The 21,468-nt window shown below is 47.9% G+C and overlaps 1 protein-coding gene across 3 annotated transcripts in view; it reads left to right on the top strand.

The window, feature by feature from the left end:
* Positions 1-3,080: 3,080 nt before the first annotated feature.
* Positions 3,081-21,468, top strand: part of epb41l4a (erythrocyte membrane protein band 4.1 like 4A) — a 253,139-nt gene continuing 234,751 nt past the window's right edge. For 2 of the 3 annotated variants that reach the window (XM_038805105.1, XM_038805107.1), the window contains exons 1-2: positions 3,497-3,894; positions 4,201-4,558. In XM_038805105.1, coding sequence (XP_038661033.1) covers positions 4,460-4,558 — 99 coding nt within the window. In that variant the 5' untranslated portion in view covers positions 3,497-3,894; positions 4,201-4,459. Of the gene's footprint in view, positions 3,217-3,496; positions 3,895-4,200; positions 4,559-21,468 lie in introns of those variants that run through there. The other variant, XM_038805106.1, reaches the window with a different exon arrangement.

Consider the following 21,468-nt stretch of genomic DNA (forward strand, 5'->3'; position numbering starts at 1 on the left):
CGTAGACGAGACTCTGCCTTTCCAAGTAGAGAGCGACGCTTCAGATGTCGCCCTTGCCGCTACGCTGAATCAGGCCGGCAGACCCGTGGCATTCTTTTCACGCACCCTCCACGCCTCCGAAATTCGGCATTCCTCTGTCGAAAAGGAAGCCCAGGCAATCGTTGAAGCGGTGCGGCACTAGAGGCATTACCTGGCCGGCAGGAGATTCACTCTCCTCACTGACCAACGGTCGGTAGCCTTCATGTTCAACAACACGCAGCGGGGCAAGATCAAGAATGACAAAATCTTGCGGTGGAGAATCGAGCTCTCCACCTTTAACTAAGAGATCTTGTATCGTCCCGGCAAGCTCAACGAGCCCCCAGACGCCCTCTCCCGAGGTACATGTGCCAGTGCACAAGTGAACCAGCTCCGTGCCTTGCACGACAGCCTTTGCCATCCGGGGGTCACTCGCTTGTACCATCTGATCAAAGCCCGCAATCTGCCCTACTCCGTCGAGGAAGTACGGACAGTCACCAGAGACTGCCAGATCTGTGCGGAGTGCAAGCCGCACTTCTACCGGCCAGATCGCGCGCGCCTGGTGAAAGCATCCCGCCCCTTTGAACGCCTCAAAGTGGACTTCAAAGGGCCCCTTCCCTCCACCGACCGCAACACCTACATCCTTAGTGTGGTCGATGAATTTTCTAGGTTCCCCTTTGCCATCCCATGCCCAGATATGACGTCTGCCACCGTCATCAAGGCCCTGGATTCCATTTTCGCCCTGTTCGGTTTCCCCGACTATATCCACAGTGACAGGGGATCCTCATTCATGAGCGATGAGCTGCGTCAATTCCTGCTCAGCAGGGGTATCGCCTCCAGCAGGACGACCAGCTACAACCCCCGGGGTAACGGGCAGGTAGAGAGGGAGAACGGGACGGTATGGAGGGCTGTCCAGCTGGCCCTACGGTCCAGAAACCTCCCAGCCGCTCGCTGGCAGCAGGTCCTCCCTGACGCGCTCCATTCCATTCTATCACTACTGTGCACCGCAACTAACAGTACACCCCATGAACGTGTTTTTGCCTTCCCTAGGAAGTCCACATCCGGAGTGTCGCTCCCGACTTGGCTCACGACTCCGGGCCCAGTCCTTCTCCGTAGGCATGTACGGCACCACAAGGCGGAACCCCTGGTGGACAAAGTACGCCTTCTCCACGCCAACCCTCAGTATGCCTACGTGGCATTCCCCGACGGCTGCCAGGACACAGTCTCGCTCCGGGACCTGGCTCCCTCAGGTGCCGATCCCATGCCCACACCCCTTCCTGCGCCAACCCCAGCGCCCCCCTATTCGTCCCCATCAGGTCCATCCCTCATCCCCCTGCCCACCCTGGAGGACACGGAAGATTTCGGCTTGCTCTCGGAGTCATCCCGCCAGCAGCCAGCACCAACACCGCCAGCACCTGCACCATCGGGGCCATCACCGCCTGTGCCGACGTCACCACCACAGCTACGCCGATCACAGCGGAACGTCCGACCACCGATTCGGCTCAACCTGTAACCTGCTAACCGGATGGACTCTTGATTTTCCTTGTTGGACCCTCTTGTAAATAGCATCCTTTGTATTAGAGTTACATGTCACCCCCGCCGGACTCATTTTTTACAGGGGGTGAATGTGGTGAGATAACCACTGTAGTTATGTGTACTGCAGTAGGGGGATGTATGCCTGTACCTGTAATACAGGTTCCTCCGGTCAGCCCCTGCCGGCTAGCTCCGCCCACAGGGAGCTTATGTATAAATGTATGAGAGCTGCTCAGACCCTTAGTCTACTGTTGCAGATGGAGGGACAACATCGTACAGCAATAAAGCCTCTATTGTACTAGTCTCTCGGCTTTGAGTATAATTGTTAGCGCCACAACCCCTTATTTTGAAAATGTGTCCCCAGTTCTAAATTCCCCCTCAATATGAAACATCCCTTCAGCACCCACCTATCAAACCCCTCAGGGAACTTATATGTTTCAATAAGGTGTTCCAACCTATTGACACATTGTATCCTCTGCACAGCTTCCTTTATCATCAGAAAATTTGGCTACCAGAGTTACATGTAGGACATTAGTGAACCAGATGAGTTTTTATGACAATTATCATCATTAGACTTTTAATTTCAGCTTCAGTTACTCTGGGTCTTTGGTATACTAGTCCAATGAAAATACCACAATGCCACCGCCTCCCTAAGTCATTAACATAGATCGTAAATACTTGAGGCTCAGCTCTGGTCTCTGTGACACTCCACGAGTTGCAATCTGCCATCTTGCAAATGTCCCATTTATCCCAACTCTGTTTCCTGATAGTCCTCTCACCACACGGCGGGATAGCTCTGTGAACTGGTGCAGATGGCTAAATTTGGAAGAATGCCTTGGGGAAAAGATGTTTGTTTGACATATTGAAGATCACAATATCGTCGTTTTTGTTTTCCTTTTTCAGGTTAATAATCTATCAATTACTAAATAATAGTTTAACATAAAAATGATTAAAGAATGTTTAATGTAGAAGTGGATCCTTGACCAGTCTAGAAATGCAGCACAGGTTTTGTGTTTTCGACGTTTAGATTTCCCCCGTCAAATGGTAATGCGCTTCTGTTTAATAGTCTTCAATACAGAGAAGGCAGACTGGCTGTATATTAGTTTGACAGGTCATGTTACACAGCCCATACATCTTATTTATGTCAATGGCTTATAATGAGACATGCTCGAGTTGTAGTAGCTGTTGATTAATTTTTTGCTACAATTTGGGTTGGTAAGTATGAAGGTCACAAAATCGAAAGGTTCAGAAAATAACTCTTCATATCAATCAGAACTGAATGATTGCTGGGTTAGAAAGCAGTGAAGATTTAAAGACATGGTTGACAATTACAAGCTCCAGGTCAGGAGCACCCAATCTCAAATGACCGTCTTTTCTTTGTGAAAGATTATTTTTGCATCTGTGACAAAGTGTGATATGGGAAATGTAGCGGCCATCTCCTAGGCTACATGTACATTTCACGTACTGAAACATTGATATAATCGATGTCTGATGATGAACCTTTTGTCTAACAAAGACTACAAGTTCCAGCGTGCAAGCTGGTGTTCGGGAGCGCGCACGCTTTGGGTGAAGGGACGGCGGCGTTTCCTCGGTTACCAGAGCCCAAACCCCGGTGTCGGATACAGAAATCGGCGGCCCGGTACACGGAACCAAGTGTCACGGTGGCAGGTACAGGAATAGGGGGATCGCTAAGCAACCGGTTGCAGAGAGGAAAGGAATAGACCATGGCTGGAAACATGTGAAAAGTGGGGAGAGAGGAGCTGTGTAACCCAGAGAGAGTGAGAGCTTGGAGAGAGAAAGAGGAGCTGAGCGAGAGAGAGAGAGAGAGGCGGGGGGCGGTTCTGAGAGGGGGTTCTGAGAGAGAGAGAGATGGTACTACAATGAGAGAGAGAGATCAGAAGGAATAGTCCGAGAGAGAGGGATCTGAGAGAGAGGGAAGAATTTAGAAGAGAGTTTGAAGAAAAAAAGGGTAGCTTAGATAGAGAGAGGGATAGAGGAGGGAGAGAGGAGAGCTTGGAGAGAGAGCGAGGAGCATAGAGAGGGAGAGGCGATTAGGGAGAGAGGGACGGTGTAAACCAGAGTGAAGGTATGTGACCTCAAGAAGACAGAGCGAGCTTCCCCTTCAGCAGAAGCCAGTCCGGGCTCCTCTCTGGTTTTGGCGGCATTGCCCCGGGGACGATGTCTGCTCCTTCTCCCACTGCGGCTGCTTTGACGCCGCATTTCGGTTGAAGCGGGAGGTGAGGTCCGTGTGAACAATGTAACTTTGTGCCCGGCTGTTTGGGGGCAGAAAGACGGCGCATCCTTTACTTGTCAGGGAGAGCTTTGTGAGGGGAGCGACCGACACAGGTTAGTGGCTAACGTCCCACAATCGTGCCTTTTAATCAGATATTTCAAACAGACTAACATGTAGCGTTTCTAACTGGGGGAGAAATATATTTCGCTGTTCCAGTTTTCACTTGAGCAAATGTGGTCGATTCTTTACCATTATGAAGTGAGCCAATACGGTACTTCAAACTTATTGCCACACACCCAGAAAGGCAATGTTATTTATTTTGGTTCCTTAATAATATTTGCGAAAGCCCAGTCGTACTATACGTGCAATCTGTCAAGTGTGGTAACATTTAGTTACGGGCGTTATTGTTCCTCTTCCAGATTTCACCTTCAAGACCCAGCTCGCCGGAGTTGTCTGATCGACGGAATTGTTTCACTTTATGTCCAGGATATAACCGTTTGTATTCCCGATCTTACGGCGATTTCATCAGAAGCGATGGGATTCCAGAGGTGACACGTTCCTGGCTTTCCTCTCGCTCCACGATTTAACTGGACTTCAAACTCATTGTTTTACACCGAAACTGGGCTGAGTGATTTGACTTCACGCCTGGTTGAATCTTCTCCCAGCTCCAATGCAGCGATGGGCTGCTTCTGTGCTGCACAGGAAGAATTTTACTGCGAGGTTTTGCTTTTAGACGAGACCAAACTTACCCTAACTACCCAACAACAAGGAATAAAAGTAAGTTGATCCCAGTCCAGCCATCGAGTCGGCTAATGGTAGTGTTCATAAAGCAAACAGAAAATGCTGGAAAAAGTCAGCAAGTCTGGCAACATCTATAGTAAGAGAAACAAGAGCGAATGTTTCCAGCAATTATGACTCTTCGGAGTTAAAGAGAGGGAGAATTGTGATGGATTTGATACAGGGTGAGATCTTCCAGCTGTTCACACTCCAGCCCGATCTGCTAGTCCCACCGACAGCGCACCCCCGCCGTGTGTTTCCCAGTAGCCTGGGGTGGATTCAATTGGAAATCCCATGGACAGAGGTGGGACTAGAAGATTCTGGGCTGGATTCTCCGCACCCCGACGCCAAATTCGCGCCCGGCGCCGGGGTGGAGAATCCATTTCCCCGCATGGAATCGGGATTGGCACCGGTTCCTAGATTCTGGCGCGCCGCATTTCACCTACCTGCAGCCATTGCTGGAGGCTTGCTCCGCCCCGACCAGCTGAAGTCCCAACGGAGTGGATCTAATGTGGTCCTGCGGGTCAGGATACTCACATTGCGGCTGTGGACTCAGTCTGTGGCCGCCCTGATCGGGGGCAGGCCATTTGGAGGTAAATGGGGGACTTATAGGCGGCCATGCAATATTTGGGCGGGTGGTCAGGGCCGGGCGCACGTCCGATTGGGGGGGTCTATTTTTAATGTCCAGATCCACAGTCTGAGTCTGCCATGGAGCACAGCACGCCCGCTGTTGTGCACAAGCGCGGCCTCTGGCCCGGAAGTGTGGGGTCCTGCATCTGCAGCAAAAGCTGCTAGTTTTATGCCTAGTCCCTGCTAGCCACCTGCAGGGCTAGGAATATGTGGCCCTTTCACGCCAGTTTTTCTGGCATGAAAGGCCACAGTTTTTACAACGGCGTGGGGACTTGGTCCCCAAAACAGAGAATCTAGCCCCCTGCCTCCCGCCACCAAGAAACACGCTGCCGGGGAGGCCAGAGAATCTCACCCGCTGTTTAAGAGGAGGTGGAGCAAATAAGAAGGTCAGGGATAGGTGGGAGCTATAGGACAGATTGGACAGAGGTGGTATGGGATACTGGACAAAGGGAGTGTTAATGGTGGTGTTAGAGACTCAGAAAGATGCTGATATTGGCATAAGTAAGATAGCAGAATGTGCCAACAGCAGAACAAGGGTCAGTGATCTCTATGGGCAATAATTAAGAACAAGTGACAGATATTCCTGGGGGTGGGGGGGGGGGGGGGGTGAGGTTGTGCATTGGGACAAAAAATTATTAAAAAGGAGGTCAAGATAAAGGAGCTAGTTCATGGTCTGAGGTTGTTGAACTTAATGTTAAGCTCAGAAGGCTGAAAACGTGTCAAATTGGAAGATGAGGTGCTGCTCCTCCAGTTTACATTGAGCTTCACTGGAACATTGCAGCAGGCGAATTCAAAACCTCAGTTATTTACTGAAAGAATGAAGCCATAAGATTCCACACTTTGAAAGAGAATAATTTTTACCATACCAGAGCCAACCAAAGCAAACACTAAATACTACCTTGGGTAAACACCTATATTCTAAAACCCAAACTCGATAGAACTTAATCATTAATTCATAGAATTATAGAATTTACAGTGCAGAAGGAGGCCATTCAGCCCATTGAGTCTGCACCGGTCCTTGGAAAATGCACCCCATTTAAGTCCACAACCCCACAACCCGCCAACCCCACCAAACCCTCATGGACACGAAGGGCAATTTAGCATAGCCAATCCACCTGAGCTGCACATCTTTGGACAAGGAAATTATGGTCAATAATAAACAATATATTATACATTTAATGACAGACACAACTAAGACCGCTTTTACTAATTGGCTTTAAAGTCAGCAGATATGTCATCAGTCTTCAGTCACAAAGTCCTTCAAATCTCTGTCTTTCTGCCAAAGAATTTCAATTCCTCTTCACCATGGGTTTAGCCTGATTTCCAGGGCACAATGCATAACCAACCCTAGATCCTCCGGCATTGTCTTCACTAAAAATGGCACATGTCTGCAGAACCTCCTCAACTCTGCTTACGATTGTCTGGATGGAGTAGTTTAAAAAAATTATACATTCCGGGAATATGGGCATCGCTGGCTAGGTTAGCATTTATTGCCCATTCCTAATTGCCCTTGAGAAGGTGGCGGTGAGCTGCCTACTTAATCTGCTGCAGTCAGGGTGGTGTAAGTACACCCATTGTCCCTCCATCAATGTACAGCAACTGTATATTTTCAGCTTTTGGACCTCGTCTCTGTCTTCAGCCTCCCTGGCTCTGTATGGTTTCAACTAGTTTCTTTCCCCAGAAATTTTGGTTTCCAAACTTTGTTTCAGTCTTTGACCCTTCTAATTTCTAAGGAAATTGTATTCTTTCTCAGTTTCATTTTTCATTTTTTTTTTTCACTTCGAGTCTGTCTTAAGAAATACAAACTTTGAAATCGCCCCCCACCTCGCACCGATTCCCAAAGCCTGTCTACCATTTACAGGCCATAGGTTAGGAGTGTGAAGCAGTATTCTCCACTTGCCTGGATGAATGCAGCTCCCATCACCACTCCAGAAGCTCAGCACCTGATAAGGCAAAGCACCCCTCTTGATTGGCACCCCTTCTATCACCTTAGATATTCACTTCCTTCACTGTTAGTATGCAGTGGTTGCAATGTGTACCACAAAATGGACGGCAACAATTCGCCAAGGTATCTTCAACAGAATTTTGCAAATCTGCGACCTCCAACGCCAAGAAGGAAGAGAGCTAGAGGCACACAGAACACCACCACCTGCAAGACCCCTCCAAGCCTCACATCATCTTGACTTGGAAATATATCAACCTTCCTTCAGCGTTACTGTGGGCACTCCATAGTTTGGAGTACTTTCACCACATGGGCTGCAGCAGTTCAATAAGGTGATGCAACCCCATCTTGTCATGGCCAATTAGGGTTGGGCAACAAATAGTTGGGCCTTGTCAGCGATTCCCATGTTCCATGAATGAATAAATAATAAAACAGGATTTGATGGAGGTGATCAAAATAATGAAAGATTTAGACAGACTAACAAAGTAAAGCTGTTTCTAGCAGCAAATGTGCTGATAACCAAGGAGCATAAGTGTAAGATGTTTTGGGTCAAGAACCAAAGACGACATGGGAAAAATGTTATGTAATGAATGGTTAAGATGTGGAATGCACTGCCTGATAAGGTGATGGATTCTGTGGCCATCTAAAATTAAATTGGGTAGTTGCTGTTAAAAGTGAAAATGGAAAAAGGAGAGGAAATTATAGGGATTTGGCGAAAGAGTGGGGAGTGAGATTTACTGTATTGATCTTTTAGTTGCTGTTTTCTATGCCGTGATTGTATATCCTATGATTGTACATCATCACACTCCTGGTATTGGGGAAATAAGGCTGAAATTTCTACTCTGATGTACTTTCAAAAGGGAAACTTTTTACTGCATCCAGGTGCTTCCACCTCAAACCTACCAGACTTTAAGGACTATCCGCCCGAAGTAAAGGTGGAAATTATGTCACAAAGCCAATTTAATTCTCCAATAGTTTTTTTGTGCAGCTTGGAGTTTGTATCATTTTGAGGGGCTTTGTACATGTTATGGGTGAAATGCAAAGATGCAAAATTCCAATTTGTGTTCTGAATGAAGACATAATATGTTACAAAACAGATGGATGGGGAAAGACTGGTCCATTAAGACTATCCAACGGCCATGTTGTAACTAAGCGCCTTAACCCTGATATTCCCTACATACCACCAGTCATGTAATCTAATGGTAGGAACAAAAAAACATAGGCCAATTCAGGGGAAAGGAATTCTGGGAAATTATTCCATGACCATCCTTCCACCTCCCACCCTAAACCCAAAGGCAGCCAGTACAGGTTTCAATAGTTTGTGTATGTGACAACACCAGCCTTCGCTATACCTCATTTTAGCTCCATTTAGAACACTGCAAACAAACCTGCTCTCTGGGCACAATCTGCCAATATTGGAATGGTCGATGACTGTCTGCGAAAAGGAAGAACAGCCTTCTGATATCAAACCTGGTTGTATGCTTACATAACGTAAGCACGATTCCTAGTTCTACCTAATTCTGATATCCCTGTGTTATTTTAGGAATTTCCAACAATTCGCTCTGGAATCAGTGCTTTTCTAAAATACAAAAAACATAGCGGTCCAATTGTTTCTTGGGAATCCTGGGCTGAATTCTCTGCACCCCGATGGCGAAATCGCGGCCGGCGCAGGGGAGGAGAATCCATTTCCCTCAAGGAATCAGGACTGGCACCGGTTCCCCGATTCTGTGGGCCTGAAAAGCAGCGTACTCCGGGAGTACGCCACAACGCCTGGGACCTACTTGGGGCCATTGCCAGAGGCCCGCTCGGCCATTCAATGCTCCCAATCGGTCAAAGTCCTGACGTTGTGGAACTAATGTGCTTCAGCCGGTCGAGATACTCGCGTGACGGTTGTGGACTCAGTCCACGGCTGCCCTGATCGGGGGCGGGCCGATCGGAGGCCGGGGGGGGGGGGGGGGGGGGGGGGGGGGGCTTGATAGGCGCCCGGGGAATGTTTGTGCGGGCATTGAGGGTCGGGCCTTGCCTGATCGGAGGGTTTTTTTTTGGGTCCAGCTCCGCGGTCCGTCATGGAGCACAGCGAGGCCGCCGCCGTGCGCATGTGCGGCCTACGACCCGGAAGTGCGGAGGCCCGTATCTGCAGCAAAAGCTGCTAGATCTACGCCGGGGCCCCTGCTGGCCCCCTGCAGGGTTCAAAATTTGTGTCCCAAACTGGCGTGAAACTCTACCGTTTTGACGTCGGCGTGGGGACATAATCCAATAATGAAGAATCCAGCCCCCTGTTTTTAAACTATGTATCACATTTCATGGCCCTCCTCTGAAGCATTTTCAGGGCCTCTATATCTACCGTGTGAGAGGACTAGAATTCTATGCAAGATTCTAAATTAGATTTTTGGTTGCTTTTCCTACTCAGTCAGTGATTGAGCATTCCACAAAGTTTCTGGCTCAAATAATACTTATTGAATAGCAGAGTTCTTTAGTTCAAATTTGTTTTTTCCGCAGCTTGAAACTCCAACTCTGCTGTCATTTTATTTCACATTATTGGAGATAACAATGGCGTAAAAATTACATTGAATTATCAGACTTTTGCATTATAGCCTGTAATAATATTTCAGAACAAGTGCTAAAGTGAAGATGTTGATTTCATATAATGTGCAATTTTATAGTGATTGTAAATTAGTCATCCATTCATTTATAAAGCAGCATTGGAATTCACATTAAGGTTTTGAAACCACTAATTTATTGCTAAAATCCTTTATTGTGTTCAAGTATTTTTGATGCCCGCCATTCATTCTGCCATTTGATGATTGCCACTAGTTTGGTGTCTATAGAAATACAAATGTTGATCAGTTTAAATATATGAAGGAAATCACTAAGAATTAGATCTTCCAGGCAGAGCACTAAGCTTTTGGCTGCTTACAGTTGAAATATGCAATGTAAATTTTAGTATAACTCTCGGTTCATTGTGTGGCCATAGTTATTACTGCTGTAAGGACGAGCTGAAATCTGAAACAAACATTTGCTCGAGGGAACTGGGACAGCAGCTGCAATTAGTGAGCTTTTATTCACATGGGGAGTGGCAATTTTAAATACCTACCTGGAGAACTGCTCAATCTCGCTTGTTTCCCAAGCCACGATAAAACCCTGCAGCTTCAGTAACATTTGGAGCCAAGTTTTAAAACAATTTTTTAAAAAGCACGCTAACATTTCCGAACAACATCAATTACAGCAGTAAGTACCTACCCACATCCAATTATTAAATCTGACTTTAGCCTAGATTTCCTGCCAGATCCAATGGGATTAGAGAGAGGGAGGTAATGCACGATCAATTGCAGAAAGACTCAGATTGGGTACAACTGTGGCTTTATTGCAGTCAGATGCGTGGCCTCCTGCTGCAGCTGGTGAAATGGCAGATCAATGGAGGACACGCATATTTATACAGCTCCTAGTGGGCGGAACCAGCTGGCAGGGGCTACCGGCAAACCTGTAGTACAGGTCCTACTTTACATCCCCTAATACAGGTGTACATAGTGGTTCACCACATTCACCCCCTGTTAAAAATGAATCCGGTGGGGGTGGTGTGGAACTATATACAATGTTGCGAATTACGTACAGTGTCTTAGAAAATGAGTGGGGGAGGAAAACAAATGTCCATTTTGATGGTCCGTTGCCCGTTAGAGGTTCAGTCGATCCGGTGCTTTGACGATTCGCTGGGAGCGATGTAACGGTGGCAGCGATGTTGGTGCTGGTGTCACCGATGTCGGTGCTGGCGGTGCTGGTGTCACCGACGTCGGTGCTGGTGCTGGCCTGCCGTCAGATGACCTCAGGAGCGTGCCGAAATCTTCTTCGTCTTCTTGCGTGGGCAGGGGAAGGAGGGATGGGCCTGGTGGGGTTAATGTTGGTAGCACCAGTGGAGGGGAGGAGCAGGACCGGTCCTGGAGCTGCAAGCCAAGTCGGGAGCGACACCCCGGATACGGACTTCCTGGGGAAGGTAAAAAGACGTTCATGGGGTGTGTTATTTGTAGGGGTGCACAGTAGTGACCGGATGGAGTGTAGTGCATCAGGGAGGACCTCCTGCCAGAGAGAGGCTCGGTGGTTCCTGGACCGTAGGGCCAGCTGGACGGCCCTCCAAACCGTCCCATTCTCCTTCTCTACCTGCCCGTTTCCCCGGGGGTTGTAGCTGGTCGTCCTGCTGGAGGCGATACCCCTGCTGAGCAGGAACTGACGCAGCTCATCACTTATGAATGAGGATCCCTGTCACTGTGGATGTAGGCGGGGAAACCGAACAGAGCAAAGGTTTTGTGAGGGCCTTGATGACAGTGGCAGACGTTATATCGGGGCATGGAATGGCGAATGGGAATCTGGAGTACTCATCGACCACACTGAGAATCGGTCGGTGGAGGGGAGGGGCCCTTTTAAATCCACGCTGAGGCGTTCAAAGAGGCGGGAGGCCTTCACCAGGCGCACACGGTCCGGCCGGTAGAAGTGCGGCTTGCACCCCGCACAGATCCTGGCAATCCCTGGTGATTGTCCGTACTTCTTCGACGGAGTAGGGCAGATTGCGAGCCTTGACGAGGTGGTACAGTCGTGTGACCCCCGGGTGACAAAGGCTGTCGTGCAGGGCCCGGAGTCGGTCTACTTGTGCGCTGGCACATGTACCCCGGGAGAGGGCATCTGGGGGCTCGTTGAGTTTGCCGGGGCGATACAAAATCTGGTAATTATAGATGGAGAGCTCGATTCTCCACCGCAAGATTTTATCGTTTTTGATCTTGCCCCGCTGTGATTGAACATGAAGGCAACCGACCGTTGGTCAGTGAGGAGAGTGAATCTCCTGCCGGCCAGGTAATGCCTCCAATGCCGCACAGCTTCAACAATGGCCTGGACCTCTTTTTCGACGGATGTGTGCCGAATTTCAGAGGCATGAAGGGTGCGGGAAAAGAATGCCACGGGTCTGCCTGCCTGATTTAGAGTGGCGACAAGGGCGACATCTGAAGCGTCGCTTTCTACTTGAAAGGGCAGTGTCTCATCTACTGCGTGCATCCCGGCCTTGGTTATGTCTGCTCTGATCCGGCGAATGCATGTTGTGCCTTGGCCGCGAGGGGAAATTGAGTGGACTGTATGAGTGGGCGGGCCTTGTCCGCATAGTTTGGGAACCACTGGGCGTAGTACTAAAAGAACCCCTGGCAGCGTTTGAGGGCTTGGGGCAGTGGGGGAGGGGAAGCTCCATGAGGGGGTGCATGCGGTCGGGATCGGGCCCCAGAAGTCCGTTCTGGACTACATAGCCGAGGATGGCTAAGTGGGTCATTCTAAACACACACTTCTCTTTATTATACGTAAGGTTGAGAAGAGTGGCGGTGCGGAGGAATTTAGTGAGGTTGGCATCGTGGTCCTGCTGATCATGGCCGCAGATGGTGACATTATCTAAGTACGGAAACGTGGCCCGCAAACCGTACCGGTCGGCCATTCGGTCCATCTCCCTTTGGAACATTACGGGACGCGACCTTCATGGAGAGCGCTAAAGTTTTTGTCTCTGCTTGGTCGAGCGTGGTCCCTTCCAGCAGTCATTGTCGGATGAGGTCCGACCCAATCCCCGTTACGAACGCATCGCACATGAGGAGATTAGAATGTTCGGTGGCCGTAATGGCCTGACAGTCACAGTCCCGGATGAGTGGGAATAGGGCCCGCCAGAAGTCTTCGATGGACTCATCAGGGAGTTGAGAGCGAGTGGTGAGTACGTGCCCGGCGAAGAGCGTGTTCGCTTTCTGCGTGTAGTTCTCTTTTAGGAGTACCATGGCTTCTGCGTAATTCGGGGCGTCCTGGATCAACGGGAACACGCTTGAGCTCAACCTGGAATACAAGACCTGGATCTTCTGAGTCTCCGTCGGCACGGGGCTGCAGCGTTGATGTGAGCCTCGAAGCACGCTAGCCAGTGATTAAAGTCCTTTCTGGCGTCGGGCGAGTGCGGATCCAGCTGCAGGCGATCTGATTTGATTCTGATATCCATCTTGTTGAAAATCTGACTGCAATGAACTGATGCACGATCAATTGCAGAAAGACTCAGACTGGGTACAACTGTGGCTTTATTGCAGTCAGATGCATGGCCTCCTGCTGCAGCTGGCGAAATGGCAGATCAATGGAGGACACGCATATTTATACAGCTCCTAGTGGGCGGAGGCAGCCGGCAGAGGCTACCGGCGAACCTGTAGTACAGGTCCCACTTTACATCCTCTAATACAGGTGTACACAGTGGTTCACCACAGGAGGAATTGAAGGAAATCTGTATTAGTTGGGGAAATTGCTGGGATTGAAGATTGCTAAATCCCCAGGGCCTGATAATCTACATCCCAGAGCACTGAAGGTAGTTGCCCTAGAAATAGTGGATGCATTGGTGGTTATCTTCCAAAACTTTTATATACTCTGGAACAGTTCCTCCAGATTGGAGGGTAGCTCATGTAACCCCATTACTTAAAAAGGGAGGTAGAGAAAAAAAACAGGAAATGATAGAACAGTCAGCCTGATGTTTTTTTCCAAATGGCAGGCAATGACTAGTGGGGTACCGCAGGGATCAGTGCTAGAACCCCAGCTATTCACAATATATATTAATAATTTAGATGAGGGAACAAAATGTGCCATTTCCAAATTTGTAGATGATACAAAGCTGGGTGGAAAGCTGGGTGGGACGGTAGGATCCAGAGATGTTTGAGTGTAATTTTGACGAGTTGAGTGGGCAAGTGCATGGCAGATTCAGTATAATGTGGATAAGTGTGAGGATATCCACTTTGGTGGCAAAAAAGGAAGGCAGATTATTATCTGAATAGCTACAGATTGGGAGAGGGGAGTGTGCAATGGACGCTGTGTGTCCTTGTACATCAATCGCTGAAGGTAAGCATGCAGGTGCTGCAGGCGGTAAAGAATCCAAATGATATGTTGGCCTTCAAAGCAAAAGGATTAGAGTACAGGAGCAGGATGTCTTGCTGCAATTGTACAGGGCCTTGGTGAGGCCACACCTGGAATTGTTTGTGCAGTTTTGGTCTGCTTATCTGAGGAAGGATGTTCTTGCAATGGAGGGAGTGCAGTGAATGTTTACCAGACTGATTCCTGGATGGCAGAACTGACGTATGAGGAGAGATTAAGTCGGTTAGGATTGTAGGCTGGAGTTCAGAAGAATGAGGGGGTTTCTCGTAAAACCTGTAAAATTCTAACAGGACCAGACAAGATAGTTGCAGGAAGGATGTTCCCGATGATGGCGGTGTCTAGAACCAGGGGCCACAGTCTAAGGATATGGGGTAAACCATTAGGACTGGATGAGGAGAAATTTCTTTACCTTGAGAGTGGTACCTCTGTTAAATCCAGAAATGGGCATGTTAGAGCCAAGTATGTTGTGCTCCGCCACTAAAAATCACAAGTATTCATACCTACCTGCTCCAACTTATCTGTACTTGAGGGTTAAACGTCTCCCCAATGTGTCTAGGTTTTAGATAGAGTGCGGTTCTTTCATAGAATCAAGGAACCATGCTCTGGGGAAGGAAGCCATTTGGCCCACCGTGCCTCTTTGAAGAATGTCCAATTTATTCCACACATCTGACCTTTCCCATAAGATGCACTTTTTCCTTTTCCATTATCCGATTACTATTTGAATGTTACATTGACTCTGCTTTCACCATTCCCTCAGACTGTATATTTCAGATTGTAACAATTTGCTGCCTAAAAACATTCTCCGCCCCTCATTCTCCTCACCTCCCTTTTGGTTCTTCTCCAAAATTATCTTAAATCAGTGGTCTCTGGTTACCAATGGAAACAGTTTCTCCTCCTATATACTCAAAATCTTCCTTTAACCGTACCTACTCTAAAGAGCACAATCCAACCATTTCTCATATTGTCACACAACTGAAATCCTTTTCCCCTGGTATTGTTCTAATAAATTGTCTTTACACCCTCTTAAAGTTCCTGACATCCTTCTTAAAATGTGCTTATTTGAATTGGATACAGTCATCTAGCTGAAGTCCAACCAGTGGCTCTGTTTATCTGTATAGATTGTGTTCCTATTTTTAAAAAAAACTTGCATTCATATAGTACCTTTCATGACCACCAGAAGTCTCAAAGCACCTAACAACCAATTAAAAAACTTTTGAAGTGTAGTTACTGTTGTAACACTCTGGCCAATTTGTTGTGCCACCTTCAAAGATTTGTCAATGGATTCCCAGGTCTCTCTGTTCCTCCACCCCCTCTAAAATTTGCAAGATACCTTGTGAGGTTTTACACATTTAGCAAACCAGAGTTTTGAGAACGTGTGGACTTTTAAAAGGTGTGACTCAACTGGAAGGAATATTGGAAAGTCTTGATGTGTTGAGTTGGGGATACTCAGACATCCTGGTACTCCCTGCTTTGTTGTGGCTTTAACACTATAAAGGAAAATAAATGTAAAGGATTTGATTAAACCGTGCCTGAAACCAATAAACGCCTTATAACTGTTGATTTGCATGAATAAATTAGTTTTGCCTTGATGATAATCCATCTATACAGAACCATTTCATTGTATTTCTAGCTTTGACAATGCAAAATATATGAAACAAAGGCACACTGTTGCAACATATGAACATAGTAATTTGATATGCCATAAGACTTTTCTAGAAGTTAATTTTTGTGGTACCAGAGGCTGTTTCAGCATTGTTCATATCTGACATGAAGGAACACCTGCCTCTAACTTGAAAGATTAATTGTGGTTTCGCATACAATGTGAGCACAATCCCCTGGAGAACAAAAACTATTTCCCCCTCCCTCATGCTTTCTGAATTAAAACTGTTGTAAATGATTATCTTGTTGGACATTCGTTTAGTTTTCATCTCGACGGCGACAATTTTTATGTTTTGTGGGAAATACTGACTTGTTTCAGAGACAGGCAGCAAACAAGTCCTTCTCTGTTCTTTGTTTTGCCAGCAGTCATTTTGGCCTTTTATTCTAAACATTTATGACTTCTTCCTGTCACCTTCTATGTTCTGTAGTAGTGCTGTTCGACTGAACATGTTCCGTTGCTTCATTGATCTGCAGCAGGACTGTGCGTGCTTTTCTTTAAAAAGCCAATAGGAAGAATAATGTTAACTTTATTTTTAATGACATGGGAACAAATGGGCTTTCTGCCTATCGCCTGACTATGTAGCTATGTAACTATAACATGTACGAAGAAAAATAATTACAAAAAATGTTCATGTTTATTTTTGCATTTTTCGTTATACTTGAAGGGGTTCTCAATACTTTTGTTCTCAATGTACATCAGTACACGGCAGCCAATTGTTACCAAAAATCAAACATAAACAACTTTAATTTTTAATTCTCGAAGTGTAAAAACATTGTGCCTCTCCTAAAATATCAACTGCTCATAGTCCTGCCGAGTAATGTACCATTGTCAAGTTAGTTGGGCTGGTTGTATTGTATTTAACTTTTTTTGAGTTCAGGATCTTATTCATAATTGTTCAATAGTGCAGCAGGTTAATGATGAATAGGTGGATTATATATACTGTCAGGGCCCATCCTGTTGATTCCCTTATTTTCTATATATTTTACTTTGTCGTTATCGTTTTGGTCCATGAATCTTTAACGGATACATACATTTAAGTTGAGCAGGGTAAGTGAGGAATTCAAAAGTTACAAAATAGTACACTGTACTTTGAAGATTTCGATTTTGTACAGAAGAACTCAGACTTTATAGCACCCAAGAGATTGGAGGGATTTGGTTTGATTAGTTGGTTGGTGGCCAGTGGATTGGCCAGGGACCATATTCAGCCTGGCAACAGACAGCGATTGGGTCCTGCCAGGCAGAGCTTTTTCAGAGAACCCATAGGGGGAAGGTTTAGCACAGGGCTAAATCGCTGGCTTTGAAAGCAGACCAAGGCAGGCCAGCAGCATGGTTCAATTCCCGTACCAGCCTCCCCGAACAGGTGCCGAAATGTGGCGACTAGGGGCTTTTCACAGTAACTTCATTTGAAGCAAACTTGTGACAATAAGCGATTTTCATTTCATTTCATTTCAGAAAGCTCCTAGATGCTGAGAGGAGAGGCTGTGTGTTGTTTTTTCTCACTGGCTTTCTCTTTTCTGCCTGCTGTTTCTGAGTCTGCAGAGAAGTCTCTAGACCCTGATGAATCTACAGTTAAAACACTGAAAGTAAAGGCATCTAATTGGAGGCTTAGACTGAAGAAAAATCCAACTGGAAGACGTCCATCTGAAACCTTTTACTTTTAGTATTATTTTACACCCCTCTTTCTCATCTGTGTTTGTCTGTCTCATGTGTGTGAAGGGTGGGGTGAGGACATTAGAAATTAGATAATAGTTAACCAGTTAGATTTGTTGCCTATTTATTTACAGGTTATTAATCAAAGTTTATTGTGTTTACATTTACAAACCTGGTGACTAGAGCTGTTGGGCAGCCAAAGACGAAATAAGTTGTTTTTTAAAATTAGGAGTTAATTTCAACTGTGTTGCTACTCCGAGTCAAGTGGGCCTGGAATTGGCTGCACACCAGTCCAGGGTGTCATAACAATACAAGGAATGTTCTAGGTTTTACCCCTAATTTTGATGTGATTAATTTAATGTGGACTAAAAGCATACAATTAAATTCAGCATTCCTGGTTTAGGAAAGGTATTACAGATTTTGGGCCTGTACTATATTTCTTCCCCCAAAGCAGACCCAACCACTTTGACAATCAGGAGTTTACCATTACTGCCTAATATCTAATCAGTGGCATGACCCGGCAACATAGTAATGACATTCCTTCTGTGTACTAGATACTGCAATCTTACACCTGCTGCACATAGTTTTTTTTCTACTTCTCGAAAGGAGGACTGATCAGTGCTCTAATGATACAAGGTTGATTTCACTCTAATCCTCCCAGTGGACTAAATTCAGTTTGCAGAATAGTAAATTCTCTGAAGCTCGTTATCTGTAATCTTCTGAAGAGAGGTGTCCACCACCATAGCCATTTCCTTTGAAATCGAGGCAGACTGAGCATGTAATGTAGCTAGATGGCAAACAACATCAGGGGCGAAATTCTCCAACCCCACGCAGGGTCGGAGAATTGCCCGGGGCCGCCGGAAATCCCGCCCCCACCGTGGCAGAAATTTTCTGCCAGCCGTGAATTGGCGGGGGCGGGAATCACCCCACGTCGATCGGCGAGCCCCCTGCGGCGAATCTCCGGCCCGCGATGGGCCGAAGTCCCGCCGCTGGGAGGCCTCTCCCGCCGCCAGGGTTTGAACCACCTCTGGTGGCGGCGGGATCGGCGGCGCGAGCGGGCCCCCGGGGTCCTGGGGGGGGTGCGGGGCGATTGGACCCCGGGGGTGCCCCCACGGTGGCCAGGCCCACGATCGGGGCCCACCAATTGGCGGGCGGGCCAGTGCCGTGGGGGCACTCTTTCTCTTCCACCATCACCACTGCCTCCACCATGGTGGAGGCGGAAGAGAATCCCCCAGCGCGCATGCGCCGGTGGTGACGTCAGTGGCAGCTGCCGCTGACGTCACACCGGCGCATGCGCGAACCGGTGAAGGCCTTTCGGCCAGCCCCGGCGCCGGGTGTCAAAGGCCGCTGGTGCCGGTTTTGGCGCCAGTCGGCATGGTGCCAACCGCTCCAGCGCGGGCCTAGCCCCCAAAGGTGCGGAGAATTCCGCACCTTTGGGGAGGCCCGACGCCGGAGTGGTTGGCGCCACTCCCCTACGCCGGGACCCCCCGCCCCGCCGGGTAGGGGAGAATCCCGCCCATGTCTTTGACCCTCCTCCAGTTCTCCATGTCTGGGACTGGCCTGTTGAACTATCAAACAAATGTGTGGTTTCTAAGGAAGCTAGCCTGCTCACTCGTGTTCACCCTTCTGCTGCACTCAAATATGTTTGACTGTGACCGAATGTAGGCGTATCTTTCAAATTAATTCCATTTTGTCATCTTTGTGGGGAGTATATAAAGTATTGGTTCTGATTGGCTCAGTTATGTTTTGTCAGCAGCAGGTTTTCTTTTGTCTGCCAGTCCAGAGGGACCCTGTGCTTTCCCTCTTCATGTGTCCCTACATCTCACCCTGCCCCCTGGTGCTGTGGCGGCCCCCCCTCCAATGATGTTATAAATTAACAAGTATGGGCCGTTTCTGAGACTAAGTGTTGACGCCAATGGGGAATCTGTGGACTCGACCAATTCCGCTACCATTGAGGGGCTAGCACCGGTGCCGCGTGGAAAACACTGAATTCCACTGAAAAATGGTGCGGGATATGTCGGGTCCATGATCAACACTCGGGAGACTGACAAGCTACAGCCGCACATACGCAGTACACTCCCTACATACACTTATCTCAGCCAAAATTATGGCACTGGTTGTACTGGAGCAGGGAGGTGCCTTTGGTGGACACCGATATGATCTGTGACCCTAAGTTCAAAGTGAGCTGTTAGTGGTCTGCGCAGCTGCATGGTTGTCTTGCCAGCTTTGTGTCTGTCCACCCTGACACCTCCTGGCCACACCCTCACTACACCCCCATGCCCTGGCAGAAGCCCCCTGGCCAGCGGCACAACTGTCAGCACACTATGGATAAGTTGGACACTTTCCGTACCCCCACGCTCTCCCTCACCAGCTGCCATGCCGGTTTCACGGTTTTTAAGTGAATCGCACCGTCGGAAACTTGGAACATCGGAGGCGGAGAATTGCGGAGGCCTCGGAGAATACCGGGTCGGTCCCGCTAATAATATGCAAACGGTGCCTACTGTACGTGCAGAATGAAACGCATTGCTGCCGTTTACGAGGTGACGGAGAATCACGATTTGGCGTCAAATGCGCACCTGCTGGGATTTTGGCGTCGGACTCGATTCTTCGGCCAATCGCCCTTCCCGATTTCGGCGTCGGCCAACAGAGAATCCCGCCCATGATCTTTCAATCATATTTGTGTTGAATTGTGGCTGAATATTTTGCTGAGGGCATGTAGTTCATTTTAATAGTTATGCTGCTCTTCTCCAGCTCCAGTTGTTGCTGAAAGTCAGAAAATATGTGAAAGACATTGTGGAATTTGTGGGAGCAGACAAGTCTGTGAATGTTCAACCAATAAAAGGAGTTTTTTTTTAAAGCTGAGGAAGTCCTTATGATTGCTCAAAGTCCAAGTGGTGAATCAGCCTTCTAATGAGCTTCGAGCATGGGAGTAATTTAATAGCACTCCTCTGGTTGAAAGACCCCTTCACAAGATAATAAAAGAAAGCTGTGAACTATCCTGGCCTCTCTCGTGACCTGAGAAAGGCTGCTTTTATTGAATATTAGATTTTTCGGTCCTCTTTTGTGTTTCTCTCTCCCTTTAATTATTTATTGTTAACGTACCTTGGCATTTCCAATCTTATTTTGGATAATTTTATTGAATAATGGTGGTTTAGAAACATAGAAAATAGGAGCAGGAGGAGGCCATTCAGCCCTTCAAACCGGCTCCACCATTCATTATAATCAGAGCTGATTATCCAACTCAACAGCCTAATCCTGCCCTCCCCCGCCTTTGCCATATCTTTGACCCTGTCGTCCACCCCGACACGGTAAGGCGCTGCTCCCTCCACATCTACCCCGCGTCCCAGACAATCTCCCTTGCCTCCGGATCCCATTTGGTACAGATCCGGGGGTACTGTGTCGCGAACCTCGTGATACAGGGTGCTGAGTACGCCCATTTTATACTATATGTCCTCCCTCACCTCTGCGCCCCCCTACTGCTTGGATTCCACTTCCAATGCAGTCACCGAAGCCTGACCCTAAAGTTCGGCGGACGCCTACCCCCCTCACTGTATGTAGCCTCGCGACCCTTAAGGTCACCCCCCCCTTCGCTCTTTGCGAACCTCACCACCGACTGTAAGCCCGTCACCACCAGAAGCAGGCGGTACAGTGCACAAGACATGGCTTTTATCAACTCGGAGGTCCAGTGACTCTTGAGGGAGGGGGTCATCGAGGCGAGCTACAGCCCCTGGGGAGCACAAGTTGTGGTTGTCAGGACCGGGGGAAAAGAATTGGATGGTTGTGGACTGCAGCCAGACCATTAACCGGTTCACGCAACTTGATGCGTATCCCCTTCCCCTGCATAGCTGAGATGGTCAACCAGATTGCACGGGTGTTCTCCACGGTAGATCTGAAGTCTGCCTACCACCAGCTCCCGATCCGTCCGGAAGAGCGCCACTACACTGCTTTTGAAGCAGCCGGCTGACTCTTCCACTTTCTCAGGGTCCCCTTCGGCGTCACTAATGGGGTCTCGGTTTTCCAGAGAACGATGGACCGAATGAAATGAAATGAAAATGAAAATTGCTTATTGTCACGAGTAGGCTTCAATGAAGTTACTGTGAAAAGCCCCTAGTCGCC

This window comes from Scyliorhinus canicula, chromosome 8, assembly GCF_902713615.1.
Source record: "Scyliorhinus canicula chromosome 8, sScyCan1.1, whole genome shotgun sequence".
In the NCBI taxonomy this organism is placed as follows: Eukaryota; Metazoa; Chordata; class Chondrichthyes; order Carcharhiniformes; family Scyliorhinidae; genus Scyliorhinus; species Scyliorhinus canicula.